The sequence below is a fragment of the Emydura macquarii genome, unplaced genomic scaffold, assembly GCF_026122565.2.
Source record: "Emydura macquarii macquarii isolate MOO-44397 ecotype Brisbane River unplaced genomic scaffold, CSIRO-AGI_Emac_v2 contig_2768, whole genome shotgun sequence".
NCBI lineage: Eukaryota > Metazoa > Chordata > Testudines > Chelidae > Emydura > Emydura macquarii.
In genome coordinates, this window is record NW_027132905.1 from 42,229,789 (window position 1) to 42,254,088 (window position 24,300).

Here is a 24,300-nt window from a genome sequence, read left to right on the forward strand (position 1 = left end):
GTCTTTGTGGTGTGAGAGCACAGGGATAGTCCCCGTCAGTATGTTCCCATCCCTAATCACAGCTCTGAGCTCTGAGGCGAAGCTGTAGTTTTCTCTGTGCAGAGCTATGACTGAGAAGTGGTATGCGACTGCAATCTGGCTGAAAGCACTGTTGTGCCTGATACAGGCATCAGAAAGGCCACTGATTGCCTGAGAACAGGACCCCTGGCCACTTAGTTCCAAAAATGCAAGCCTCAACCCTTTCAGCTATAGGAGAATCTCCATTAGCCATCACTAAGGGTGTGTCTCCCCTGCCGTCGGGACAGTATGTGTGGACTTACCCGAGTTAGCTCACTGAATATAGCAGTATAGCCACGTGGCAAGGGCTGGCTGCCTGAGAACGTACCGAGTGTCCCAGTCAGGACTGTAAACGGGGGACCAGCATGTGTCGCTTCCTACATGGTCATTGCCACGCTGCTAGGTTAGCCAGCTAGCTCAATCACAGCGAGCTGGGGAGTGTCCACATGCCTCCCACTTACAGGGGAGACGTACCCTTAAGGTCAGGTTCAGGTCCTGTCTGTATGCTGCAGCCAGTAGAAGATGTAAGTTACAGACACGTTTACAGCCTGATCTTGGGAGGAACCGAATTGCTTTCCATGCACAAGCATCAGGCCCTCAGCTGCAAAACTGCACCTCTGCGTTGGCTCTGGGCCGCACTGGTGCATTGTTTACAGGCTTAGATTTTTTTATTTTTTTTTAAACCTGGTGGCACCTGTAGAGAATTAAGATATTTAATGGGTGAGACGCTCTATCTATAGGACCAACTGAGGGGAAGTTAAACTGGGGTTCTAAACCCCCCTCTAGCCAGACCAGCACATTTAAAGGTGAATTCAAGGGCTGAAAAAAAATCCCCATTTCTCTTCCACGGAGATGAATGGCCTGTTGATTTCAACAGGGGGTTGGTGGGTGCAGTGGTTGGCCTCTGAAAGTTACCCCAAATACCAGACTAGCTGCCTGGTGGTAAATTTCCAAGCCACTTTGCTCCATTTTCTAATTATCACCTAGTCCAGGTACAAGTAAAATGAACTGACAAGAATCCAGATAATGAAAAAGATGGGAGGGGGGGCGAGATCATATCGCTGGGATTGAAAGTGGTAAAAATAGAGTTAATTAGCATGGTAAACACCTGTCCCTCAGCTCAATCTGGAGCCTCAGGTTATCTCTGCAAAGCCAAGACCAAACGTGACTATATTTTTGACCCCGTGTCTTCCCCCACTTCTCCAGCTTGCTTGTTTTTTTCATCCGCTGGAAGTTCTTTGGGTCAGGGACTTACATTTCTTATGTTTGTAAAGAGCTTAGCACAGTGGGGCCCAGCCAGGTGGTGAGGCCTTGAACACTAGCACAATATAAATGTTAAATAACCCCAGCACTGAAGAAGAGATGAAGGCTAGAAGAAGAAGAATAAAGGAGAGAGGCTGGCTGCTGGCTGTGAATATATGTAATATTTGCTCATTTCCTTGGTCAGTAATGTTCTTTTCTCTTCTCCTTTGACAGGGTCTGTTGTCCATTTGTATTCAGGTAAGTGACACCCTTTTAATCTGCTGTGGTTTTAGGATCGTTAGAAGTATTGGAACTGACCACATTGAGTTCAATGGGCAATTTATTGTTGATTTCAGTAGTAATGGAACCAGGCCCACAGGGAGAAATACCTCTCAACTTTGGGTTAGCATTATGAGGAGGAGGTAAACTAGAGCGGATTTAGGTGTGGATATCTGGAACGTGCTCTTGCTGTATGAAATCAATGCTTCTATGTGAGTTTACAACCCACCAAAGGATGACTTTTATCTGATTGGTTTAAATGGCACCCAAATGGATTCCCATTGAAGGATTTCTGGTCTCAACGCTTCAGCCTTTTTGCTCTGGAGGGCTGGGAAAATGCTTTGGGCTGAGTTCTTAGAAGCCACTCCCAAATCTTAGATTCTAGATGGGGGCTGCAGATGCTCAGCACTTCTGAAAATCAGGCTAGTTAGGGACTTAAATATGAATTTATAAGCCTGACCTTAAGCACCCAGTTTTGAAACTGTTGGGCCTGGTATTTCACTGTGGTGAAGGAGGGTGCTGATCATTGGAGGTGACTGCCAAGGAATTTAAGCGGGTGAAGGGAGTGAGTGCTGGAAAGACCAGGCGAGCAGAGGAGACGCATGCATGGACCTAGGAAGAGCTTTACATGCACAATATAGCATCAGGGTTCGACTTTTCTAAAATTCACATTGACCTTCCTGCTCCCTCCCTCCTGAAACAGTCACCCCCAAAACACACCCTGTGGAACATTCCTATAGATCTGAACAGTGATTAAACCAATAGGGTTTTATAGCAACGTAGTTGGATGCTACAGAAATGACTGAGTGGAAAATGAGATCCAGTCTGTAGGGTGTTTCTTAACCATCCTATTAAATTCCAGACCCCTACAGAGTGGTTAGCACTTTCTAATAAACTCTATGGGACTTTTTCCATAAGGGATGTCTGTGTTTTTTGGGGTGGGAGGGTTACTTTGCTTTGAGGTGGAAGGTCTGCATAGATTCTACAACATGCTGCCGTGATTGACCTGCTGCTTTCGTGCATCCACTTCACGCTCCATCAGTCTGCTCTCTCCCCTCTTTGCCCACAGTCCCAGCTGACGCCTTGAACCCTGAGAGCGTGGTGGTGTCGGTGTCAAACGTTAGCGCCGTGGCTGGATCCCAAACTGTTCTGACTTGCAAGAGTTACCGCATGATCTGGACCCAGGACCGCCTGAACGACCGCCAGCGCGTGGTCCACTGGGACCTGTATAACCACCCAGATGGAGCTTACAAGGCGGAGAGGCTGTGTGACATGTACTCTGCTGGGGAGCAGCGGGTGTACAGCTCTTACAACCAAGGGAGGGTATCCATGCCCCAGAACGCGTTCACAGACGGCAACTTCTCTTTGGTGATCAAAGGTACCGGGAGCCAAAGTGATCTCTCCTTCCGTTGCTTCAAGATAGCTCCAGCTCCATGCTCTTGTTCTGACACTGCCTAATGGGAAGGGCAGCCTGATGAGGTCATTTGAGAGCCAGGAAATGCAGGGTTTTAACTGCTAGCAAAGTAACTGTATTTTAAGAGAAACTTACCTTGCAATCACTTTGAAAGCCTTAATCCTGGTGCGTCAAGAGAAAAGATGCCTTATGGGGAAGGCACTGGACTAGGACTCAGGAGGGCTGGGTTCAATTCATAGCACTGTCATGGACTCCCTGTATGACCTGCATTGAGTCACTTAATCACTCTGTGCCTCAATTCCCCACCTGTAACATGAGGATAATAATCCTGCCTTTCTCCCACCCTCAGTCTATCTTGTCTATGCAGATTGTAAACTCCCTGGGGCTCTTAGCATGGGGGTGTACAGTGCCTCGCACAGTCTTGGCTGGGGCCTGTGTTACTGTAATGCAAATAATAATTCAAACAAACAAACAATGGTTAATGACCTCTGACCCAATTGTGCGCGTAACCCTCAAATCAGCATGTAACTGCAGGAAGATGTCGGCCCCGTTTGTATAGAGCTCCTCGGGTACATCTATGCCTGGATAAACAGTTACAAGCAATCATCACTTTGCTATTAAATGGTCTTTTTCTCCTCTTGTGCTAGACGTTGCAGAGAGCGACCAAGGCACGTACTCCTGTAACCTCCACCATCACTACTGCCATCTGTATGAAACGGTGAAAATCCAGCTGGATGTGACTGAGACAGGTAAACGCACGTGCTGATGTGAACAATGTGTATCAATCCCTCTGCTCGGGGGGGGCGTCTTCCCAGGCCCACTACCTGGGGCCTCCGTCTGACAGAGAACTCTGGGCGGGGGGAGCTCTGTGCCCACATGGAGCCTTGTTGGTTTCACAGGTCAATCCAGCAAGGAACTTTGGTCAGGGAAATCAGTGGGGCTCCATGCCGCGGCAGAGCGCCGTGCAGGAGAGGGGCATGGGTGCTGCACGTGAATGTTGCTATGCCTCAAAAGACATCAGTGCTCACCGCAGCTTCTAGCCATCATGCGGCGGTGCGGTTTCATCTTCTTTGCCACTGGGGTCTCGCTGTATCACAGCTCCCTAGGTTTTTTGACCCAGGTAATGTGTTTTATGCACCCAGCTCTGTGGCTTCTGGGCTTGTGCCATACAGTAAAAGCAGCCTGTTAAATGTAATGCCTACAATCAGCTGTCTCGCCTACTACTGGCCCAACCTACCGTTCAAAAAACCTCCCCGGCAACGCCTTGCAGCGTGGTCAGTGAACTTGGCATTTAGAGACCACCAAGGGGAAGGAATCTCCTCCACTGAACGTGCCTTACGTCCAGATCAGCTTCTAGGGACTGCCCCGATGGCATCATTTAGATGAAGACGTCCCCCTTTGCCCGCCAGTATCACCTCCATCTTGTCTGGCCTGAGTAGGGTGACCAGATATCCCGATTTTATAGGGACAGTCCCGATATTTGGGGCTTTTTCTTATATGGGTGCCTATTTCCCCCCACCCCCGTCCTGATTTTTTCACACTTACATCTGGTCACCCTATGCTTAAGCAGCCGGCTGGCTTGCCTGCAGGCCCCTGTCTCGTCAGCACTGGGAAAGAGCTGAGGTTTCCCTGAGAAGGAGGTGAAGGGCTGAGAGTTCAGCAAGCCTACAGGGAACTCAGATAAGTGGGCGGCGGGATGGGATAGAAGCAGCATCTTCTGCTTTCTGCTCTCGCTCCCTGAACGTTTCTGTTCATATAATAAAAACATCCTGCCCGTCCCCGGGAGCCCCGATCTGCTTTTCTGTTTTTTATTGCTCAGCAAGAACAGCCTGCAAGCCAGCGATCCTATAACTAACTCCTCCAGTAATTAGGGTGTTGTGGGCAGCAAAACATTTCCTGCAAGGAGACTACATGAGATGCTTGGAAAATTGGGACCCAGCATGTGGAAACTAAAGTCTGTTGTTCTTATTTCGTTCTCAGTCACTGGAGAGAGCATGCTCTTCCTTCTTTGTCGAGCTAGTCACGGACTCTTAGCTACCAGAGAGGAAGGATGGGCTTGCAGTTAAGGCACTAAACTGGGACCCAGGAGTCCTGCATTCAGTTCCTAGCTCTGGTACAGACTCTCTGCGTGAGTTTGAGCAGTTCACATCCCCTCCCTGTGCCTCAGGTTGTGAAACACTTTGAGATCCCTGGGTGGAAGCGCAGGGTAGGAGAACATCATTGTTTCATTCTCGGTGGTTCCTAGTATGGGAAAGGCTGGTGTCTTTAGACAGCAGAGCTGCAGGGGGCAAGAAAATGTACGACAGATGTGTGTGCTGTGTTGCTGACAGATGAAATGGGACTGTGTATATTTACCCAGCTCTCTGTGTCCCCTCTGCAGCCAGGGAAGCGAAGAGGTACTGGGATGGCGAGAAGGCCGTGATCGTTGCCCTGAAGGACAGCACCGTGCTGCTCCCGTGCGTGAACCGGAACCAGATCTGGACTGAGCGGCACAGCGAGGAAGAGCAGCAAGTGGTCCACTGGGACCGGCAGCCCCCGGGGGTCCCGCACGACCGGGCTGACCGCCTCATAGACCTGTACGCCTCAGGCGAGCGCCGATCCTACGGGCCTCTCTTCATCCGGCAGAAGATGAACATCACGGAGACGGCCTTTGCCCGGGGCGACTTCTCGCTGCGGATTTCAGCCCTGGAGAGCGCGGACGAGGGCACGTACTCCTGCCACCTCCACCATCACTACTGCGGCCTCCATGAGCGCAGGATCTTCCGGGTCTCCGTGACGGAGCCGGTGAGAGAGAAGAAGGTGGTGAACCTCACTCACCACAACAGCGGGCCGGCTGTAGGTAGGTGACCCTCCAAGGGTGGGGGGGCCCTCTCTCCTGGGAAGGAGGTGAACAGCTACAGTCCTGCCTCAGGGAATGCCTCCAGCCCTGGAGGTGTTTGGAGCAGGCATAGAGAGGACTCTGCTAGCTCTGTCTGGCCCCACAACAGCCCTGGGTTCAGGAGACGCTCTGGGGCAGGCCAGGAGGGAGGGGACGTGACCAAGGTATTCCTGTGCCCTGATGACTCTGTGTCGCTGCAAAGCGCCACACAGGCCATTGAAACAACTTGGAGCTGCTCTGAGAGCTTCCCCAGCCTGAACCAAGGGCCACGCATGTCCTTGCAGCCATGAGTACGTGAGACTCAACTTCCCTTCTGTCAATGCAGAGGTGCAGGAATGAATCTGCCCCTATGTTCCGGGGGAAAGAAGGGGGTTGACATCTTTGTGTGGGTGGGGATTGATGTCTTTGTGTGGGTGGTGGATGCTCTGATTGCTTCAGGGGACAAGCTTCTGCAGAGAGCAGTCTAAAGCAAATCCTGGGAATCTCTGGTGCGCCTGCTACCGCGCTCGGTCGGGGCCTGATCCTGCCGCCAGCACGCAATGAAGTCAGTGGGAGTTAAAGCCCACTCAGCACCTCTGCAGTCCATAGGGCTGATTCTTCTCTGCCTTGTCTCTAGTGCCACTATATACGCTGGTGCAAAGCGTATTTCAAAGCTTACTCTTCTGGTGTGGGAGCAGTTCACACCCACTCGGAACTGGGGTCGATGCCACCAGGCAGTGGAGAATCAGCACCAGGATCCCCCTTTTTTAGTCTATCTCACATTTTCTTCTCTGGATGAGCTGCCATCTGCCAGCCTGTCCAAACCCCAACCATCACGCTCATCACAGGCAACCCCCCTGCCCCAGTTTAATAATTTTTGAGCCTTCTGGGCTATGGTTCTTTATTAACAGTTTAAAATATTCATCATGGTTTAATATTTATTGGCTGCTTAATACCGAATTTAAACGTGCTTCATAAATCTTTAAGTAGTTCTGCTCTGCTTTAGCAAGAGGCTTTTCTGAGCCACAGAGGCCTGAGTGTCCCCCCGGGGACATAGATCAGCATCCAGAAAAGACCGGCACCATCAAGCGGAGATCACCGGTGGGGCTGAGTTTACAGAGAGGCTGGGACACACAAATATGATTATCTCGGCCCGTGGCCTTTTTGCTGCCGTCCCTTGGCTTGGGGAACCACGTTTGGCTGCCATTTTGCGGCTCTACATTCCAATTTCGGGCAGGGTCCCCTAGGAATCCAGCTTTTCTCTTTGTTGTGTGGTTGCCTGCGCTAGCCAGTTAGTGAATTGGCGTTAGACCAACCATGGGAGTAACTAGAACCAATTTAACATAGACGGACTATCTCACGGGTCATTCAATCCTGCACCAGTTCCCCAAAACGGCTCAAGCGGCACCATGTCATTGGAGGTGCTGCCTTCCAGAGGAATATCTAAGTAATGTCCTGATCAATTTGAAATAGCACTGAGAGTTAGTCTCAGTATCCTAACTGCATTCTGATGAGGGTTACATTCTGCCTCCTTCCATTGCCCCATAGTGTTCAATTGACGACATATTCTTTATCTGCTCTTCAAAACTGTTGGCTGAGTGTTGCTGTGGGATGTCCCATAGCTGCTGTGTTTCACCCCAGAGGTGGCTGCATTTCAGTGGTGGGTAAAGAGATCGCAGCATAGTGTGTTTCAGTTTAAGTGAGCCTGTAAAATACTTTGGGAGAAATGGTGCTGTATATGTGCAAGATAACATTGATAGTGTAGGGCCTACACTGGGGTTTGTCACTGACAGAAGAATGAAAGGATGAATTATTCCAATCAAAGAAGCAGACTAAGGAGTCCTCTCTCATTTTGCACTAATTCAAACGACTGCTCTTCCTGTGTTCAATGTTTTTTTATTTCTCCCTGGTAAACTTTTGCCAGACCTTTTACTCTTTACTCCATTACATTTCATTAGCGTGCACAGTGCTAAATAAAATAAAATAAAGCCAGTATGTTCCTTCAATTGAATGATAGCTGTGGCTGCAACGGGATTTATAAATGCAATCTTGCAGGCCAGAGTGTGCTGGAGGAACTTAAGAGACAATGAAGTCTAAGGATCAGAACAGGGAAACTGGGAGTCAGGACACCTGGGTTCTCTTTCTGGCAGAGTCTCTGTGACTGGCTTTGTGACTTTGGACAAATCCCGTAGGGTCCACTAGTCCTGCAGCCCGTGCTTACCTGGGTAGCAGGGTAACCGCTTTGTGCCTGGACAGGATGGAGAGAGTTTCCTTCTAGGAGCGATGTCGTGAGCCGTCACTGGTTGATATTCATAAAGCGCTTTGAGCTTCTCCGACGAACGGTGCTGTGCATGCAAAGTATTAGCACGAGACGAGAAGGAGGCTTCTGCCACTTTGGCCAACTGGGTTCTGATCCTGCAAATCTTGGGTAATGTTTACTCATGCAAGTGGTCCCCACTGGACACAGCAAACACGGCGGATACGAATCTGTTCCCTTGGACACCAATGGCAAAACGGCCAGAGACAGCAGTGGGAGAAGGATGAGGCCCAGGATCACGCCCCCCACACTCCTTGATTTGAAGAACATATAAGCTGGATTTTCTTTGTTCCGAGTCTTTGCTGAATAGGTCCTTGGGGGCACTTAGGGCCTGATCCAAAGACCACTGACCTCAGCGGGGTTTGGATCAGGGCCTAGTGGGCCTCGGGTGAAGTAAAGCAAGCCGGTTCATCTGCAAAGTTCTGCTCCCCTTGGGCCCCTGGGTGGTGAGTCCTCATCTGGTCCGGAAAGCACCACGCTAAGAATTTGCTGAATTGATGGGAATTTGAGAGAAGCTGGAATGTCTCGGGTGCCTGTTCCAAACCCACCCCCACCATGCAGCACGCTGGAGCGGATCCGGTTTCCATAGCAGTGGGAATGGCCGTGACAGAACCCCCCCCACTCCTGGTGCACCCGGGTAAATATCTTCAGGAGAAATGAAATGAAAGAAAAGGAAAATGTCAGTAGATAACAGAGCCAAAGCCAGGGCCTTTCTCAATGAACAGCTCCAGTTCCGGGCACAGCGCCAAGATTTGGAACCATTTCCAAACAGAAAACTTCATCCTGCTGAAAATATAAACATGGGCTGGATTCTGCTCTTGGTTGCACCAGCATAAATCCAGAGCGAATCCACTGACTTTAGTGAAATGACACTGGACTTACATCTGTGTAACTGAGAGAAGAATCAGGTCATTCGCTCTATTGTGTATTTATTGTAGCACAAGTTCACAGATCTATGCTCAGTCTCCTGCCAGCCCCCAGGGTGTCAGCTGGTGCAAACTGGTATAGCTCTGTAGGCTTCAATGGAGCTAAATCCATTTATATCAGTGGGTGATCTAGCCGCTGGTCCTTGATAATTTGGTGGCAGGAATGTCAGGGGGTTGTTTCTGATTTAATTTTTTTGCACAAAAAACCAGAGATCCTGGGTTAAAATAAAGCAGCAGCTCTTGGAAAATGCAGGCAGTTTGTTTATGTTGTAATAATTCCTTACCATGCAACTTTGTCCTATATTTCAGCCCAAAGTCTCAGAGCAGTTTACGAACGTTGAATCACTTGAGTGTCACACACGTGTGAGATCGCTTGGTCTTTATAAAACAAACCTGTTAATTCTTCCTCATTGTCCTAAACGGAGCAGAGTGGGGGCGAGGGAACTAGCTGGGATTATACAGTGTTTGAAAGAAACAAGGAAAGGGTTTTGAATATGGAAATTCACAGGCTGCATTCACATCTGGTCCCCAGTCCTGTATCCTGATCCACATGTGTGGACCCTCCTGTCCATGCAGAACCCCGTGGACTTCATATGTAAGGGTCCACCTGTCTGGATCAGATTGCAGGACTGAGGCCTTGATGTGTAACTCCATTGAATTCAGTGATTTATAGTCTGATTTGTGAGCACGTGTGGGGGAATGTCAGTGCATTAACTCTTGCATTGCTGACTATGTTAGAGCTAGCCTCTTTTGTTGAATACTGCCAACTATTTCAGGGAGTTTTAGGGCAGTGACTTGGGTGCAGATGGGGATGTAATATTTAGAAATATTGCAAGTTTAGCTCTTGCTCGTAGCATAAAGCAGTGTTTCTCAATTAAATTTGGCCACGGAACCCTTTTGAACTCGATAAATAATTGCGGAACCCCCCAAACTCTTAACAGTATTTTTACATATGGGGCCAAAAAAAATGTCGAAATAAGCAAATTATATACAAACAACTAGGTCAGCGTTTCTCAATTAAATTTCCCCGTGGAACCCTTTAGGCTCCGCGGGGAAATTACATTCATACTCGATACCCTCCGCTGAAAAACCCAGGACATCTTCCCTTTTTTGGCGGCGCGGAGAACAGCTGCTCTCGGCGGTGCGATGTCCCTTTCTCGTGGAACCCTAACAGTGTTCCCGCGGAACTCCAGGGTTCCGCGGAACACCAATTGAGAAACACTGGCATAAAGCAACATCACCCAAGCTTAAACTTTGGTGCATAACTAGAATGGGGAAGAGATACTGTGTACTAGATAGAGATACTGTTTCTGTCTCTGCCGCTGGCCTGCTGAGTGACCTTGGGCAAGTCACTTCATGCCTTGTGCCTCAGTTTCTGTAAAATGCGGGTAACTGATTTCCTTGGTAAAGTGTTTTGAGATCTACTGATGAAAAGCACTAGATGATAATAGCTAGACGTTAATAATAATAATTAATATTGCTTAATAACATAAACCGCAAGAGGCTCAAAACGGTTTCAAACCTATTGTTTGTTAGTCAGTGAAATCCCCAGTGTTTACAACCCTGTCTGGCAAGCGATGTCATGGGAAGGCAAAAGAACAGTAAACTGCTGTGTTGCTTCCTCTGCATGGCAGCTACTGCAGCCTTTAACAACGTGGAGATTTGTTGCAGCAAAGTTGATGTTGAGGGCTCTGCAAGTGGGTTCTTTATATTCTTTTAACCCTGTCTCTGATGACAAGGGTTACCCAGTTCATCCCTAATAGAGCCAGCCAGCAGCTGCCAGTGTAATGTGTAGCAATGGTAATAAAAGAGGGATGCACTATCGGATTGGCGGACAAGCCCATCAGATCAGACAGCTCTTGCCGAGCTTCTTGATTTTCCAGTGGTGCTGTTGGCATTGGCGATGTGTAGTCTTGGGCTCTACGTTTTTGGCTCAGTCAACCAAGACGTGTGTTTTAAACAAACAAACCAAACAATGTGTCCCAAAGCCAATAGCTCTATGTATGCGAACGGGGCTTTCACTGTGGATCACAGGCACTTGACAGTCACTAATTAACACTCAGCACTCTTGTGGAGCAAGCCAATTATTTTTGCCATTCTACAGATATGGAAACGGAGGCATGGAGTGGTTTAAATACATTCTTTGTCTTATTCTCTGGGTCTTACCCCTCTCCCTGACTGTACACTGACCCCTGGCAACCAAAGACCCTTTTCCCACATCAGGGACCGGACTGAGTTGTGCATTTCACATCCATTGGCTTTGTAGCTGAACTCCTTCTCAGTCGGAGGATGCTGGATGTTCTGTCCGGCCCGTTGAAGAGCATGGCCCATGCTGGGAAGTTTGGATCTGGATCCAAGCTCCCCGGAAGTTCAGGAGGGGACAGATCCAGTGTTCTGGTTCAGAACCAGGTCTAACTGGGTTTCTTCCATAAAGCTTAGTGAAGACTGTCATGCTTCCAGGACTCTCCATCCTGCTCTACTGCCCCTTCCCAGAATGTCTTGCTGCTCTCACCACGTTGATAAGAAAGGTTTCCCAGGTGGACCGCTGCTGTGTGTTCCAGTATTATAGCTGTCAATCCCTCTTGGCAAGAAGACATCACAGCAAGGGCTGAACCCAGCCCTGTGCTAGGCAGTCTGCAAGGAGCAGAAAAGGATCTTGGTAGCTTCTTCCCCAATACAATCAGCAGAACATTAGGGGACTGGACCAACTAACACATCAGCCCAGGTCCCCAGGGGGCATGCTCTTCTGGGCGGGGTGTGCCCAGCCTTCCAATCAGCGGGAGGCGCTAGCCACAGAGCATTTCATTCTTGCTCGGAGCAGCAGCAAAGTGCTCGACCTGGGCCTGCCCTGTGTCATCCTTGCTTGCCTGGCAAGAGTCACTTTTACAGTACAAGCACTTGAAGCACTGGAGAAGTATCTCTGGTCCCACTCCCTGCTTGTCTCAGAGCAGGATCCAACCCGGAGACAACTAAAGGGTTTCCTGATTCTTACCTGTTCTTGAGCAGCTGCCTCAATTCTTCGTTTTAATCGACAATTTAGCATCTCCTTATAGCCAGGGGTCCTGGGTCACTCAAGTGTTTAATTAAAGTTTGGCTGACTGGTTTAATGGGCTATTTGCTCTAGCCCATTAGGCCTTCTGTAACTAGGGTCCTGGACAGGGCTGCTTTTGGGTCAGGGTGCTCAGCCCTTAGTTTATTGCAGGGAATGTGGAGTTTCTGGACCCTGACTGTGTTTGCATTACTGTACTGCTGGAACCGAGTAGTTTATAACATTCCCAAATGGCCCCAAAAGCAAAACCAGCTGTTTGGAGTCATAATGAATTCGCTGGCTTCGCTCAGCAGCGACATTCCTGTTAGAGCCGATCATCGCTGTGCTTAACCGATACACCGGAGGTGTCACGTCACTTTCCGGGGAATGACTAAAAAGGCTCTGGGGAGATCTGGCTTCACAGGCAAGGCTGACACAAATGGAGAGCTGGGTTCAAATTGTGGGCAATCATGGCCCAGCTAAGACAGACCCAGTGGTCTCTTTCTAGTCCTGATAGTCATTTGGTCCACACTGCAAAACCACCCTCCAGTTTGACATAGCATAGTCTTTGCGTAGGACTGGAGTGTTGGCAGAAAGATGGAAGCTCTTTTTTGGCAATACTGTGCATGGACTGTGGGGAATCTGCCACTCAGTGCCTGTTATTTGTCTGTTGTTAGCCTCTCACTCTCAGAAGCACCAAAATGCACTTACAAAGAAAACAGTGAGCTAAATTCTGCTCTCGCATAGACTGGTGTAAATCCAAAGTAATGGAATTACTCCAGATTGACACTGGAATAATGGTGAATAGAATTTGGACCTTTGTTTAATATTATGTGGATACCAGGGAAACTGAGGAACAGAAAGCGTAGGAAGTTTGAGTACGAGTGCACCAGTGCCAGGGATAGAACACAGGATTCTTGGTTTGCAGCTTTAGCCATTAGGGAATTCTGTCTGAACATACTGCAAGGTACAATGGCTCTTTGGATGTTTCCCCTTAGGTTAGAATTCCCTGTTGGTGTTTGTCTGGTGCTATGTGAACTTTCCCAGTCTTCAAGAGACGGCATCTCCTTGAACTGTATTTCAAAGGGAAATCTCCCACAGCACAGTGATTCTCCGGACTTTCTATCTATCCTTCAACAGGATTTATCTAATCCCCTGACTCTTGCAAACAAATATTTCCTTCTCTTTTTTTGGCAGAGGGAGAGAGACCATTGACCCAATTTTTCAGGTTCTAGAAAAACATTCCATGTACAAACTCTCAGTTTCCCTTCCCTGCTTGGAAGACGAGCAACTAAAATTGAAAAGCTGCTGCGCCCAGAAATGGAATGGTTTCCTGGCTTTTGCACTGTGTTCTTTTTATTTCTATTATTTTATGTAAAAGAAAATTCATTCTTTGGCACTGCAAATTCCTTCCGCTCCATAAATTATACCACTTGGCAGGGCCGGGCTGTTTCATCCTTCAGCTGTCTGGAGCTGAAGCCGTGCAGTGCATGTCTAAAGCAACCAGAAAAGCTAGCTGGGAGATGCAGAGGCACCTGGAGTTCTCTTTGCTAGACAAGCAATGCAGTGACCATCGGTCAGAGTCACCAACAGCATGTTTGAGACTGCTTCCCTGGAAAGTCTTGGGAACATTAAACATAAGCACATGTTAAAGAATGATTATTAATGCCTTATGCAGCAGAGAGGGAGGATGCACTAGCGGTTAATGAGCTGGCTGAGACTCAGGAGAGTGGGATTCAATTCTGCTAGATATTCTCTCTCTGACTTTGCTCAAACCACCTAATCTGTCCACGACTCAGTTCCCTCCTTGTTAACTGGGGTTAATAATCCTTCCATTGTCGGGATCATGCACTTCTAAAGGCAGGGGCTGTCTCTCATAGAATCATAGGGTTGGAAGGGACTGCAAGGGCCATCTAGTCTGACCCCCTAGCAAGATGCAGGATCTGCAGCTTGGGTATCTCTTACCATGGGTATGTAGAGTACTCAGCACGGTGGGGCCCAATCTCAGTTGTGAGCCTCCAAGCTCAGCTGAATAGAGCAGTAACAATACCTGAGAACCTCGGAGGAGAATGTGGTATTGATTTAGATGGAATAAAGGGACAAGGAGTTAAAGGTGTTGATGCAACCCTTCGATTCTATGACCCTGTTACTGCCCAACATTAAACAGGTTTAAACAAGGTTCAGGGTTTGGTATACAGAGACCTCAGCCTGCTTAGCACATGGCAATCATCACTAAAAATCCTTTTAGACCTTTCATGAAACACCCAGAAAAGAAGGAAGAACTGTTAAAGCCTGTGAAATGTACAGTATTAAATAAGGCTTTCATTTTAACAGCATTTCTTGTTCCCTTGCCCTGTAGCTGAAGGGAGCTTTTAGAAAGGGACCGTCCTGGTCTGACAGTCTGAGATGGTGACAAAGATGGTGATAACTGTGCTTTCGGGGGAAAGAGACGAAGTTAGTTGAGGTGGATTGGAGCAGTTGTTGCTGTTGCTGTTCTAGTCCGAACCAGCGTCCTTGAAGACAAAACAATGCAAACACATTCATACCTTTTCCCCCTTTCCCAGCAGCCTTTGTGGTTATAAGTCATTGTGACGCTTCATAAGCTTGCACCCACTGGAGTGCCCAGTTAAATCTGTCGGCCCAGTTATCACAAAAGGAGCAGTGGGTTTGGTTTGGGATTTTAGTTTGTCCCTTCCTGGAGATGAGGCGAGCCACCGACATTTCAGCTCCAGAGCCAGGTCCAAAGTGACGAGAGAGTATTCAGCTGCGGGGCCAGCATTGCCTTTGACCTCTCTCAGTTGGGACAGCTTCCATCTGAAAGGATCCCACTGGACGTTACAGCCTGTCTGTATGGGGCTCACTCATTCCTCACTGAAATGCAGCCATTTCTGGGGTGGAAATGGCCACCGTTCTCTGCCCAGCAACACCATGCGCAACAGCATTTAAAAGAGGGTGTGAAGAATAACGTCTCTCCGTGGCTAAGCTGGGGCACGTTTCAGTTCCAAAGCCACGATCAAGAAGGATTTCCCTTTGAACAGGGCCCCAGTCTGTGTTCTGCTTTGCTCCAGACAGTGGGCGCTGTCATGTTATTTCATTTTGCTTTCTCCCTCCAACCCCAGATCCAAACGCAGGCAGGGGCCATAACGTGATCAACATCCACATCCCCGAGAGCCGGGTACACTTCTTCCAGCAGCTGGGCTACATCCTGGCAACCTTGCTCCTCTTCGTCGTCCTCCTCGTCATTGCGGCGCTCGTTACCCGCAGACACCAGAGGAGAGGTAAGCCCCTCGCCCGCTGGGAGAGCCCACTGACGGCAAAGACTACAGGAGCATTACTGTGATAAAGAGCCCGCCCTGCCAGTGCTTGCTACTGAGAACCGTGCTGAAGGCAATGAAGCTTGCGCTGGGCAGGGTGGAAAGAGTTTGCAGGAGTGGGCCCGACAGGAGACCATTCAGTGAGACGGTCGTGAAATTCATCAGGGCCTGATTCTAGCGTAAATCAGGCATGAAGTCACTGGAGTAGCCCTGGGATAAATGAGCGGAGCATCAGGCCAGGGTGACTTTTATATGCCTCTCACTGAAGAATCCCTCTTAAGCACCCCTCCTGCAAACCCTTTCCACTGAGCACTGGCCTGGCTGCCGTGATAACTCTTACTGCCGTCAGCAGCGTGCTCCAGAGGAAACGTTTGTTCTCCATCAATAAAATTCATCCAGCGCAGGCGGTGCGTGTAAAACCCAATGTGCCACCTATGAACTAAGTGAGGTGTAAGGGGTGCCTCCAGCCTTGTGTGGACCCTAGACAGTGGGTGAAACTCCCCTGCCGAAGGAGATCAGTGCATACAGATATGGCTGTAACAGAAGTAGCTATGTACACTATGGACAAGGTGTGTGTGGGGGCAATATCTATCTCCTCAGTGGTGCCCTTGGATTGCCCCTTTTTGTGGGGGTAGGGACCCAAACATTAGGGAACCAGATTCTGATCTCTGCTGTTACACTGCTGGAAATCCAGAGCCACTCCATGAACTTTGATGGAGTTGCACTGGGTGCACCTCGGTGTCCAGTGAGAACAGAATCCAGGCCAAGGTCGTACTAAGAAAAAGAGAACCCCTGAGGTCGTAGTTCCATCCAAGGAAGGGGGAAGGAATCTAGCCATTTGGAAAGGTCACAGACCTAATGGCTCTGGCCAGGTACCTGGGGTCCATGAGAGACACAGACCTAAATGGCTGTCCTGTCTTACCCGTGAGAATGGACCATGGACCAAGTACTAGTGAGTGCAGCAGCACGGGCAGGGAGTGACCTACGAAACGCCCATGTCTTTAATACAAGACAGAGACATGACATGGAGAAGATCAAAGCTTTTGGTTGCTAGTCATCTGCTGGTCTGGGAGGGGTGGAACAACAGGTGAAGGTTTAGGAACAAAACATGGCTGGCCTGTGAGCTGGGAGACCGGAGGGTGGGATGGCTTCCTGGCGCAGATGGGAGAAAACACGATGGGGTGGTGAAGGGCCTCCCGTGTGCTGCCCTCTCAGTGCCACCCATGAGTCTGATGGGTTGGGTAGAGCTGTGTCATTGCCCCCGCTCACGGTGTGTCTCTTTCCCCATCTAGGCTACGAGTACAACGTGAAGAAATACAAAGAGTAAGTAGGAGCCCCTGATCTGTAGTAAATAAGCCCTGAACAAAGTGGAAAGGTTCCATCTTGAAGAACATGGGCCCAGATCCTTAGTGCTGTCACGTGGCGTAATGCCACCAGCCGAGGAGATGGCTGGGAAGTGCATAGTCATGTAACAAGCATGAGGATGGACAGGCTTTATTCACTGCCTCCCCGCTGATTCACCTGCAGCTCACTCCCTAGTTATTGCTGTGGTTATGTGCTTGGTGAGATGCGTTCCCCTTCCCTGGTGAGCAGCTTGCAACCTACCAAAATGTGCAAGGGGTTGCTGGAGGGCTGGCTCGGTAGCTGGATTTCCTCTGCTTACACACTGGGAATGGAGCCTAAAATAAACAGCGCTTCATTAAGAAGGCCTCCGGGAGTTTGTGTTAAAGGCACAAATTGCACAGGTCTGGTGTAAACACTACTTTGATTGTCCTGGCGAGCCACCTGGACCGAAGCCCCCTTAAACTTTCTTTGCATTGTGGTCCCATTTCTGTGACTCTTGCTTCTCCATTGAGTTCTCTGTAAAGGAGAGACCTCTGGCTGACATGCTATAGGAGAGGGGGGTGCCTCTTCCATTGGCAACGGAGAGAAGGAGAGGTGGTGACGTTCCACTGACTTCAGTAGGAGGCGGGATTCCCTTTTGTGAGATCATTTTGTCGTGTGTTCCCTTCCCTTACGGGAAAAGTCTTATAGAATTTATTAAGGATTTTATTATCTGTATTATGGTAGCGCTTCAAAGTCATGACTGAGATCAGGGCCCCATTGTGCTAGGTACTGTACATACGCATAGTAGGAAATCATCCCTGACCCACAGATCTTACAATCTGCATAGACCAGACAGACAAAGGTGGGGGGCGAACAGAGGCACAACGAGGCCAAGTGACTTGCTGAAGGTCACAGAGCAGGTCAGTGGAGATGTGTCTACAGTGCACATTAAGCCCAGGCTCTGACTCAGCTTTGAACCCCTTTCTCTCCATACATAAATCAGTCTGACCCATGTCAGCAAGCACTCAGGACCCAGGTCCTAGGACCCTGCTGGGCACATGGATGAGAGCTCTGTAACTTAGGTCCCAGCCCCGTCATTCTGTAGTGTGGACTCAGCTCAAGTCACAGATCCAAGTCACAAAGCCTGTGTAGTCCAGTGTGGATGTGTTAGCGTGTCTGTGAGATCTGAGGCCAGCAACTGTAAACCCAGGTTTACAATGTAGCGTGGACGCTCATGCATGGACTTGGTAAAGCCAGGTCCACTCGCTTAAGTCCCACCAACCTCGGTTTACAATGCAGCATAGAGATGCCCTGGCTAAGCCAGGATTAGAACCCAGGTCTCCTGACTCTCAGTGCTATGCTCTATCTACTAGATAATTCTGCCTTCAGTGTAGCCTATCAGGCTGTTAGCAATTTAGTAGGATTCTACAGCACACTCTCTAAACCCTCTAGTGTTTAATAGAGAATGAGCTCCTTGGGCAGTTTTCCCTACAGCTGTACAGCATTTTCTATTCAATTCTCTAGAATGGTCCCCCCAAAACCTATAGAAAAAATGACCATTTCTTGTTAAATCTCCTAGGGCTTGTCCATCTGGGTTATTGTTAAAAACAGTCATTTTGGTCTTCATTTTTAAAGGGTAAATCTTCAAAGCAGTGGGTGATGATTGAAGCACAGCGCTGCCGTTAGCTTTAACGTGTGTGGCCAAGCTGAAATCCCCCAATAAACTGCTCTGAAATTTAACCCCTCTGAAGATCTGGAATAGGCTGGAATGTCGGAAGCAGAGGTGATGGGAAAGAAATGAGAGAAGTGAGGAACAATCTGCAAAAATGAAGAGAGTTAAAGGAGCCAAGCATAGAAAATATCTGGCAAATTGTTGGTTTTTTTCTTGTTCCCTTTGTCAGGAAGGACATGAAACTCAGAGAATTTACCGTTGACACAACTGACCTGACCCAGTACAAAAGTGAAGACATAAGGCTGGGTACGTGTTGAATCAGCAGATGCTTCTTGCAGCGGTTCTCAACCCATGGGTCAAAACTAATTACGACAGATTTTCCAAGCCATCTAAGGGATTTAGTTGTCCAGTTTCTCATTCATTTCTGTGGGAGTTGTCCATCCACAACCTATAGGCAGCTTTGGAAATCTCAACTCACAAACCTGAAACCTGGGCCAAGTTTATGAAATATTTTGGGCTGAGTCTAGGGGCTTGAGTTTTGGGATGAGCTGGGGGCTGATTTATGGGTTTTGGGAAAACCAGGCACAACTCTACTTTCACTTTGAGCTTCTTTGAACCCTGCAGCTCAAAGCAAAATTCATGAGGATGTGAAGCCATGTGATGCTAAAATAGGAGAAAGATTTGTACAAAATTCCATGAAGGGGGTATTATAAGGATGATGATCATGATGCCACTTCTCTAGGGTCTACCATCAAAGAGTCTCAAAGTGCTTTGTCATTAATCCCATGTTACAGATGAGCAAACTGAGGCACAGACCAACTAAATAACTTGTCCAACACTACACAGTGAGTCATTGGAAGAGATAGAAATAGAATCCCAAAATCCAGCCTCTGAGGTTCCTGCTCTAACCACCTGACCTTGCTCTCCTCCAAGAAAAGAGTATGAACAGCAGTTGACCGAGTTGGGGAAAGAGGAAGATCACGAGCCAGCTCCATTCCCTGCCTCTCATCTTCCACTGTAGCAAATTTAACTCCGTCCCTTGCAACCAAGTCCTCCATGGATGCCAGGAGCAAACTATATGCTGAGAGATGGGATGCCTCTTTGGAAGTGCAGGGGAAACTGGGGCAAAAGGACTCAGAGGAATATCCTAGGAGAAGAAGTTGGGAGTGGCTGACTCTTAGGTCCTAGAAGAGCATAGAAGATTGAGAATCCCTGTGTTGGATTTCATGGTCACATGACACATGCTGAAACAAAGGGATGCAAGCAAGGCTTAGTGATGGCTTACATAAGGGTGACCACATGGCTGTGTGTGCATAGCCGGGGGATCCTGTGTCGTACCTGGAGATGGATCCTCCTCCTTTTTACTGGAGCTTGAAATGGGAGCTTTGAGCTCCTTTTTGGATAGTTAATCAGGGGGCCTTCTCATTGTTCAAGTTTGGGGAAGATTGCAGTTAAAGTCATATTGGTCCTCTTTGGTGTACTGAGCTGAGCGTTCCTACAGATGATAGGGGGCCAAACTCATCCCCAGCGTAACTCCAGGTATGTCAGTGGACTCACTGGTACCTCACGGAAGAATTTGGCCCCTTCTCTGTTTTGTTCTGTGCAGTCCAAAGAAAGGCCTACCCATGATATATCCTCTGGAGGGAGGGACTGCTTGGAAAACCATAGGATACAGAGTCAGAGCCTGAGCTACAGAGATCCCAATATGGGCCCCAGAAAACTAGGTGTGTGAAAATGCAGCAGCAGAGACTAGAGGAGTTCCAGGGGGCAGGTCTGGGGTAGAGGATGGGACCTGGGACAGAATTCTGCGCAGGGGAGAGGGGGAGGCTGCAGTAGGTGGCTTCCTACAACCCTGACAAAATCCTTCTGTGTGCATGCGTCTTCTGAGGCTATGCACATACCGACGGCGGCAAATTCGCTGCAGTCAGATCGATTTTTCCGGATCGATTGAGCAGTGAAGACCCGCTCAAGCGATCCAGAAGTCAATCTTCTAAAACCACCTCCACAAAAAGCATAGCGCTGGGTCGACAGGAACGCATTTCCTGTGTGTGCAGCACAGTGGAGATGGCGCGCTAAAGGAAAGTAATGAAGTTGATGGGAGTTACACAAGCTAACTCCTGTCGACTGCCGCTGAATTTTGCCAGCAGTGTAGACCTGCCCTGAGAGTTTCCCTATGAGCAAAATTTGTTAACTAACAACATCAGAAAAGGCCCCCAGGTGCCTTTCATCCAGCTAACCCAGAGCATCTCACTGCAGAGCTAAGGAAACTGTGGCCATTATTGAGGGCAAGAAGCTGAAGTATTCAGACTTGATTTGTGCCAGTGAAGTGATTAAGCTGGAGAAACCTGTTTCCTCCCTGCCAGTATCTGAGTAGCTCTGCAAAGGCCCCAGGTGCCCTGCAGGAACAATCACACATCCCTCTCATCCGAAAAGCAGTGTTTTCTTTTAATATTCTGTTGGAGGCCAGCATCTGAATTATGCTCCTTCCTTACACAGATTACAAAAACAACATCCTGAAGGAGAAGGCCGAGCAAGCCAAGAGCTTCCCAGCAAAGATCATCGATTTAGACAAAGGTAACGATAACCCACTCCACCACTAAATGCTGGGATGGAGGCTCTTTATTGTGGGGGCTGGGGACAGGAGGGGAGCGCGGTGCTAAGATTACAGCAGTGCAAGCCACAGATGAAAGGGGAACGTCCAAACAGCCTGACACGTGGCAGCTGGAATGAGGAGTTGGTTCTGCTCATGTTCTCTCATCATGCAGCCAAAAGTTACAAGTGGTGATTAGGAGCCTTAAAAACTCTTGGCAGCAGATGAGTCGAATTTTCTTCCCATCCCAGTATAATGTAACGGAGCCAGAATACTGTATTCCAATCTTCTAAATAGTACTTTCCCCAGCTCGAAGACGGCTGCTCCTCGGGCAAAGATGCCCTAGCAGAAATGCACTCCCTGAGAGGTTAGGAATGACCCACTCTCTGGAAGAAAGCACCACGGGCTAATTTAATTATGGACATCATGCACTCGATCCAAAGCAAGCAAACAAAACCCTCATGAGTCTGAATCTCCTCTTGTGCCTGTGTAAATCTGGAGTAACTCCACTGTAATCAACAAAGTTACACTGGTGTAAAACTGGTGTGAGTGAGAACGGAGTCAGGCCCCAAACCTCATATACTTCTGCTTGACAACTGTATCAGGGGAATTCAGCAGCTAATTTCATAGTGATCACAAAAGTTACCCTGGAGCTGCAACTGCTGCTGTGCTGTTACTGCCTAGATCATAGTTTCTCAACCTGTGAGACACAGGCAGGGGGTACCTGGGGGGAAAAAAACAGTGAATGGGAGGTGGGCGGCATCTGCCAACTTCTGAGGAAGGCGGGCGGCAGCCCCCCGCTTCCTGCCCAGTCACAGCTCCCAGCTGGGAGGCGGGCAGCAGCCGCCACAGTCCCAGGAAGCCGGGTTGCAGCTGCCTGCTTTCCGCCCTGTCACAGCTCTCAGCTGGGAGGCGAGCGGCAGCCCCCAGCTTCTGGGGAAGGCGGGCAGCAGCCCCCTGCTTCCTGCCTGGTCCCAGCTTCCAGCTAGGAGGTGGGCGGCAGCCGCTAGCTTCTGGGGGAGGCGGGCAGCAGCCCCCTGCTTCCCGCTGGGTCCCAGCTCTGAGGTGGGAGCCTGGTGGCAGCCTCCTGTGTCTCCTGTGTCTCCTGTGGAAAATTCTGTGTTGGGAGACTTATTAAAATTTTCAGAAGTTAGGGGGTACTTGCTACTTAAAAGATTGAGAAACACTGGCCTAGATTCTGCAGAGCATTTCATAGTAACCATTTAAATAGCTTTGGTCCAATCTGGATCACATCTGTTTCATCTGGCAAAGGACCATACCAGATCACTGGAAGAAGGAGAGGTTGCTAGCAAATGAAGGATACATTTTGTCCTCTCTAGTAAAATGATTATATGTTATTTGGAACAATGGAATATTCCCTGTATAAAGAGGTTCCTATAGGGAACCTGAGTCTACTTCTGTTTAAATCAGCTCACATGGACTGTCATGAAGCATAGAAATGAAATTATAAGGGAGAAAGCACCTCACAGAAAAAGAGGTGGATGAAAAGCTCCAAACACTCCCCACTCTCTCCTAGGTCTAAATGATGTTGTGAGTCTCTTTCCCAGAGTACTGAAAGACGGAGATCTCTTCTCTCTATCTGGGTGTTTGTCTCCATTAATGAAGCATCCAAGTGTCTCACACTCATTTAATGCATTTATCCTCAGAATTCTCCTGTGAGTAGAGTGGGGCAAAATTTTTCAATTGAAACTCTTTTTCAGTGCAAAATGCAGATTCAGTGACACCCAAACATTTTGCAAATTCATGTCAATTTCGGTGACTAGCTGTGGTTGAAAAACAAAACCAAACCCTAATCGACAGATAAACTCTGAAAAAAATGAAAATGCTTTGTTTTGACTTTTTTTCAATGAAACATTTTGATTTTTTTTTATTTGAAACAACTTTTCTTTTTGAAATCACCTACAATTTTATTTTTAAAAAATGCTTGAAACCAAAATGTTTTGTTTGACTTGAAATGACTTTTTAAAAATTATTTTTCAAGTCACTAAAAATGTAGAAAAATTTCATTTTTGGGTCAATCTGCAACGGTTGCCGGAATTGCCAGAGAGGTGAAAACCTCTGTTTTTTGCACAGCTCGACCTGCAAGGTGGGGAAATGATGTTATTCCTATTTGGGGATCTGAGTCATGATGGGAGGAGGGAAGAGCCAACCAGAGTCAGGAATTTCACTCAGTTCTTCTATGCAGCACTGAGGTGCCTTCACCACAAGACCATCCTTTCAGCCGAGGCTCCTCCATCACAAAACACAAACACACGTCAGCCCCACCTGGGTCTCATAAAGAGGATTTTACAAGATGGGTAGGCTGTGAGCATCCTGCTGTACATCTCTATATAACACAATGGATTGATTTGCGTGATTTTAAATCAGTCTGCAAACACTGACCTCCACCCCCCTCTGCTTTCAGATTTCAGGAAGGAATACTGTAAATGAAGACATTCTGAAGCTGCTGGCTGGACCAGAAGCTGCAATCCAAAATAAATAGACGAGATGCATTCCTTATTACAACATCCTTCCAGTTACCATAGAGCTTTCATTTTAAGTTTCTTCCCACTGGGCACCAAGACATGTGCAGCTGCTTACAGAAAGGTTTAGATTGTCTGTGTGATCATAAGATGGTATTTGGTGGCTTCTTTTCCTTTTTATATTTCCTTCCCTTTCCCTGATTTTTTTTTGTTCTTTTGCATCAATGGTTTTTATCAGCTGAATCAGCAGACGTTTAGCTTTAACTTAACAGCATTAAATAAACCAAACCTGCACCGTGACCCTGAGCCATCATTATGTCAGGTACTTATCCATGCAATGTGCTTGATAGAAAATAACACAGGGTCTGATTCTGATCTCCCATACGCTGGCGTAAATCAGGAGGAACAATCACGACACTTCGCACTTTTTATAGTCAAGATGTGGTAAAAATGTTAGCTAATCCATCCTCATGCCTGTCAAGGGGGTGAGTAAATATTATCATCCTCCTTCAGGTGGGGGAAACTGAGGCATACAAGCACAGTAACTTGTGTGTGATTTTGGAGAGGATAAGTGGCAGCACTGGACACCTTAAATCGGTCTTATTCCTCTCAGCCACCTGGCCTGATTTTTTTTTAATTATTATTTTTAACTATAGACCAAATCCAACTTGAGCCTGAGCAGCTACAGCTTCCTTTGAAGTCACTGGCATCACGCTGCTGAAAAACCAGCATAAGTTAGATCAGAACCAGAAATCTTACTATGAGCAAGACAAAATTTTTGGATCTGTAGTGTGG

The 24,300-nt window shown here is 48.1% G+C and overlaps 1 protein-coding gene across 1 annotated transcript; it reads left to right on the plus strand.

Annotated features, from left to right (window-relative positions):
* The first annotated feature begins 1,425 nt into the window (after window positions 1-1,425).
* MXRA8 (matrix remodeling associated 8) lies at window positions 1,426-23,802 on the plus strand. The gene is made up of 9 exons (XM_067566782.1): window positions 1,426-1,557; window positions 2,648-2,956; window positions 3,640-3,741; window positions 5,373-5,831; window positions 15,240-15,398; window positions 16,727-16,757; window positions 18,662-18,738; window positions 20,929-21,006; window positions 23,448-23,802. Exons 2-9 carry the CDS (start codon window positions 2,749-2,751, stop codon window positions 23,471-23,473), a joined length of 1,140 nt encoding a protein of 379 aa, XP_067422883.1. The 5' UTR covers window positions 1,426-1,557; window positions 2,648-2,748; the 3' UTR covers window positions 23,474-23,802.
* The last annotated feature ends 498 nt before the right edge of the window (window positions 23,803-24,300 follow it).

Excerpts from the sequence above, each read along its gene's own strand:
- MXRA8 (XM_067566782.1), top strand. The coding sequence starts at position 2,749 with ATGATCTGGACCCAGGACCGCCTGAACGACCGCCAGCGCGTGGTCCAC. Across the intron at positions 3,742-5,372 it reads GCTGGATGTGACTGAGACAG|CCAGGGAAGCGAAGAGGTAC; the intron begins GTAAACGCACGT and ends TCCCCTCTGCAG. Across the intron at positions 15,399-16,726 it reads CCGCAGACACCAGAGGAGAG|GCTACGAGTACAACGTGAAG; the intron begins GTAAGCCCCTCG and ends TTCCCCATCTAG.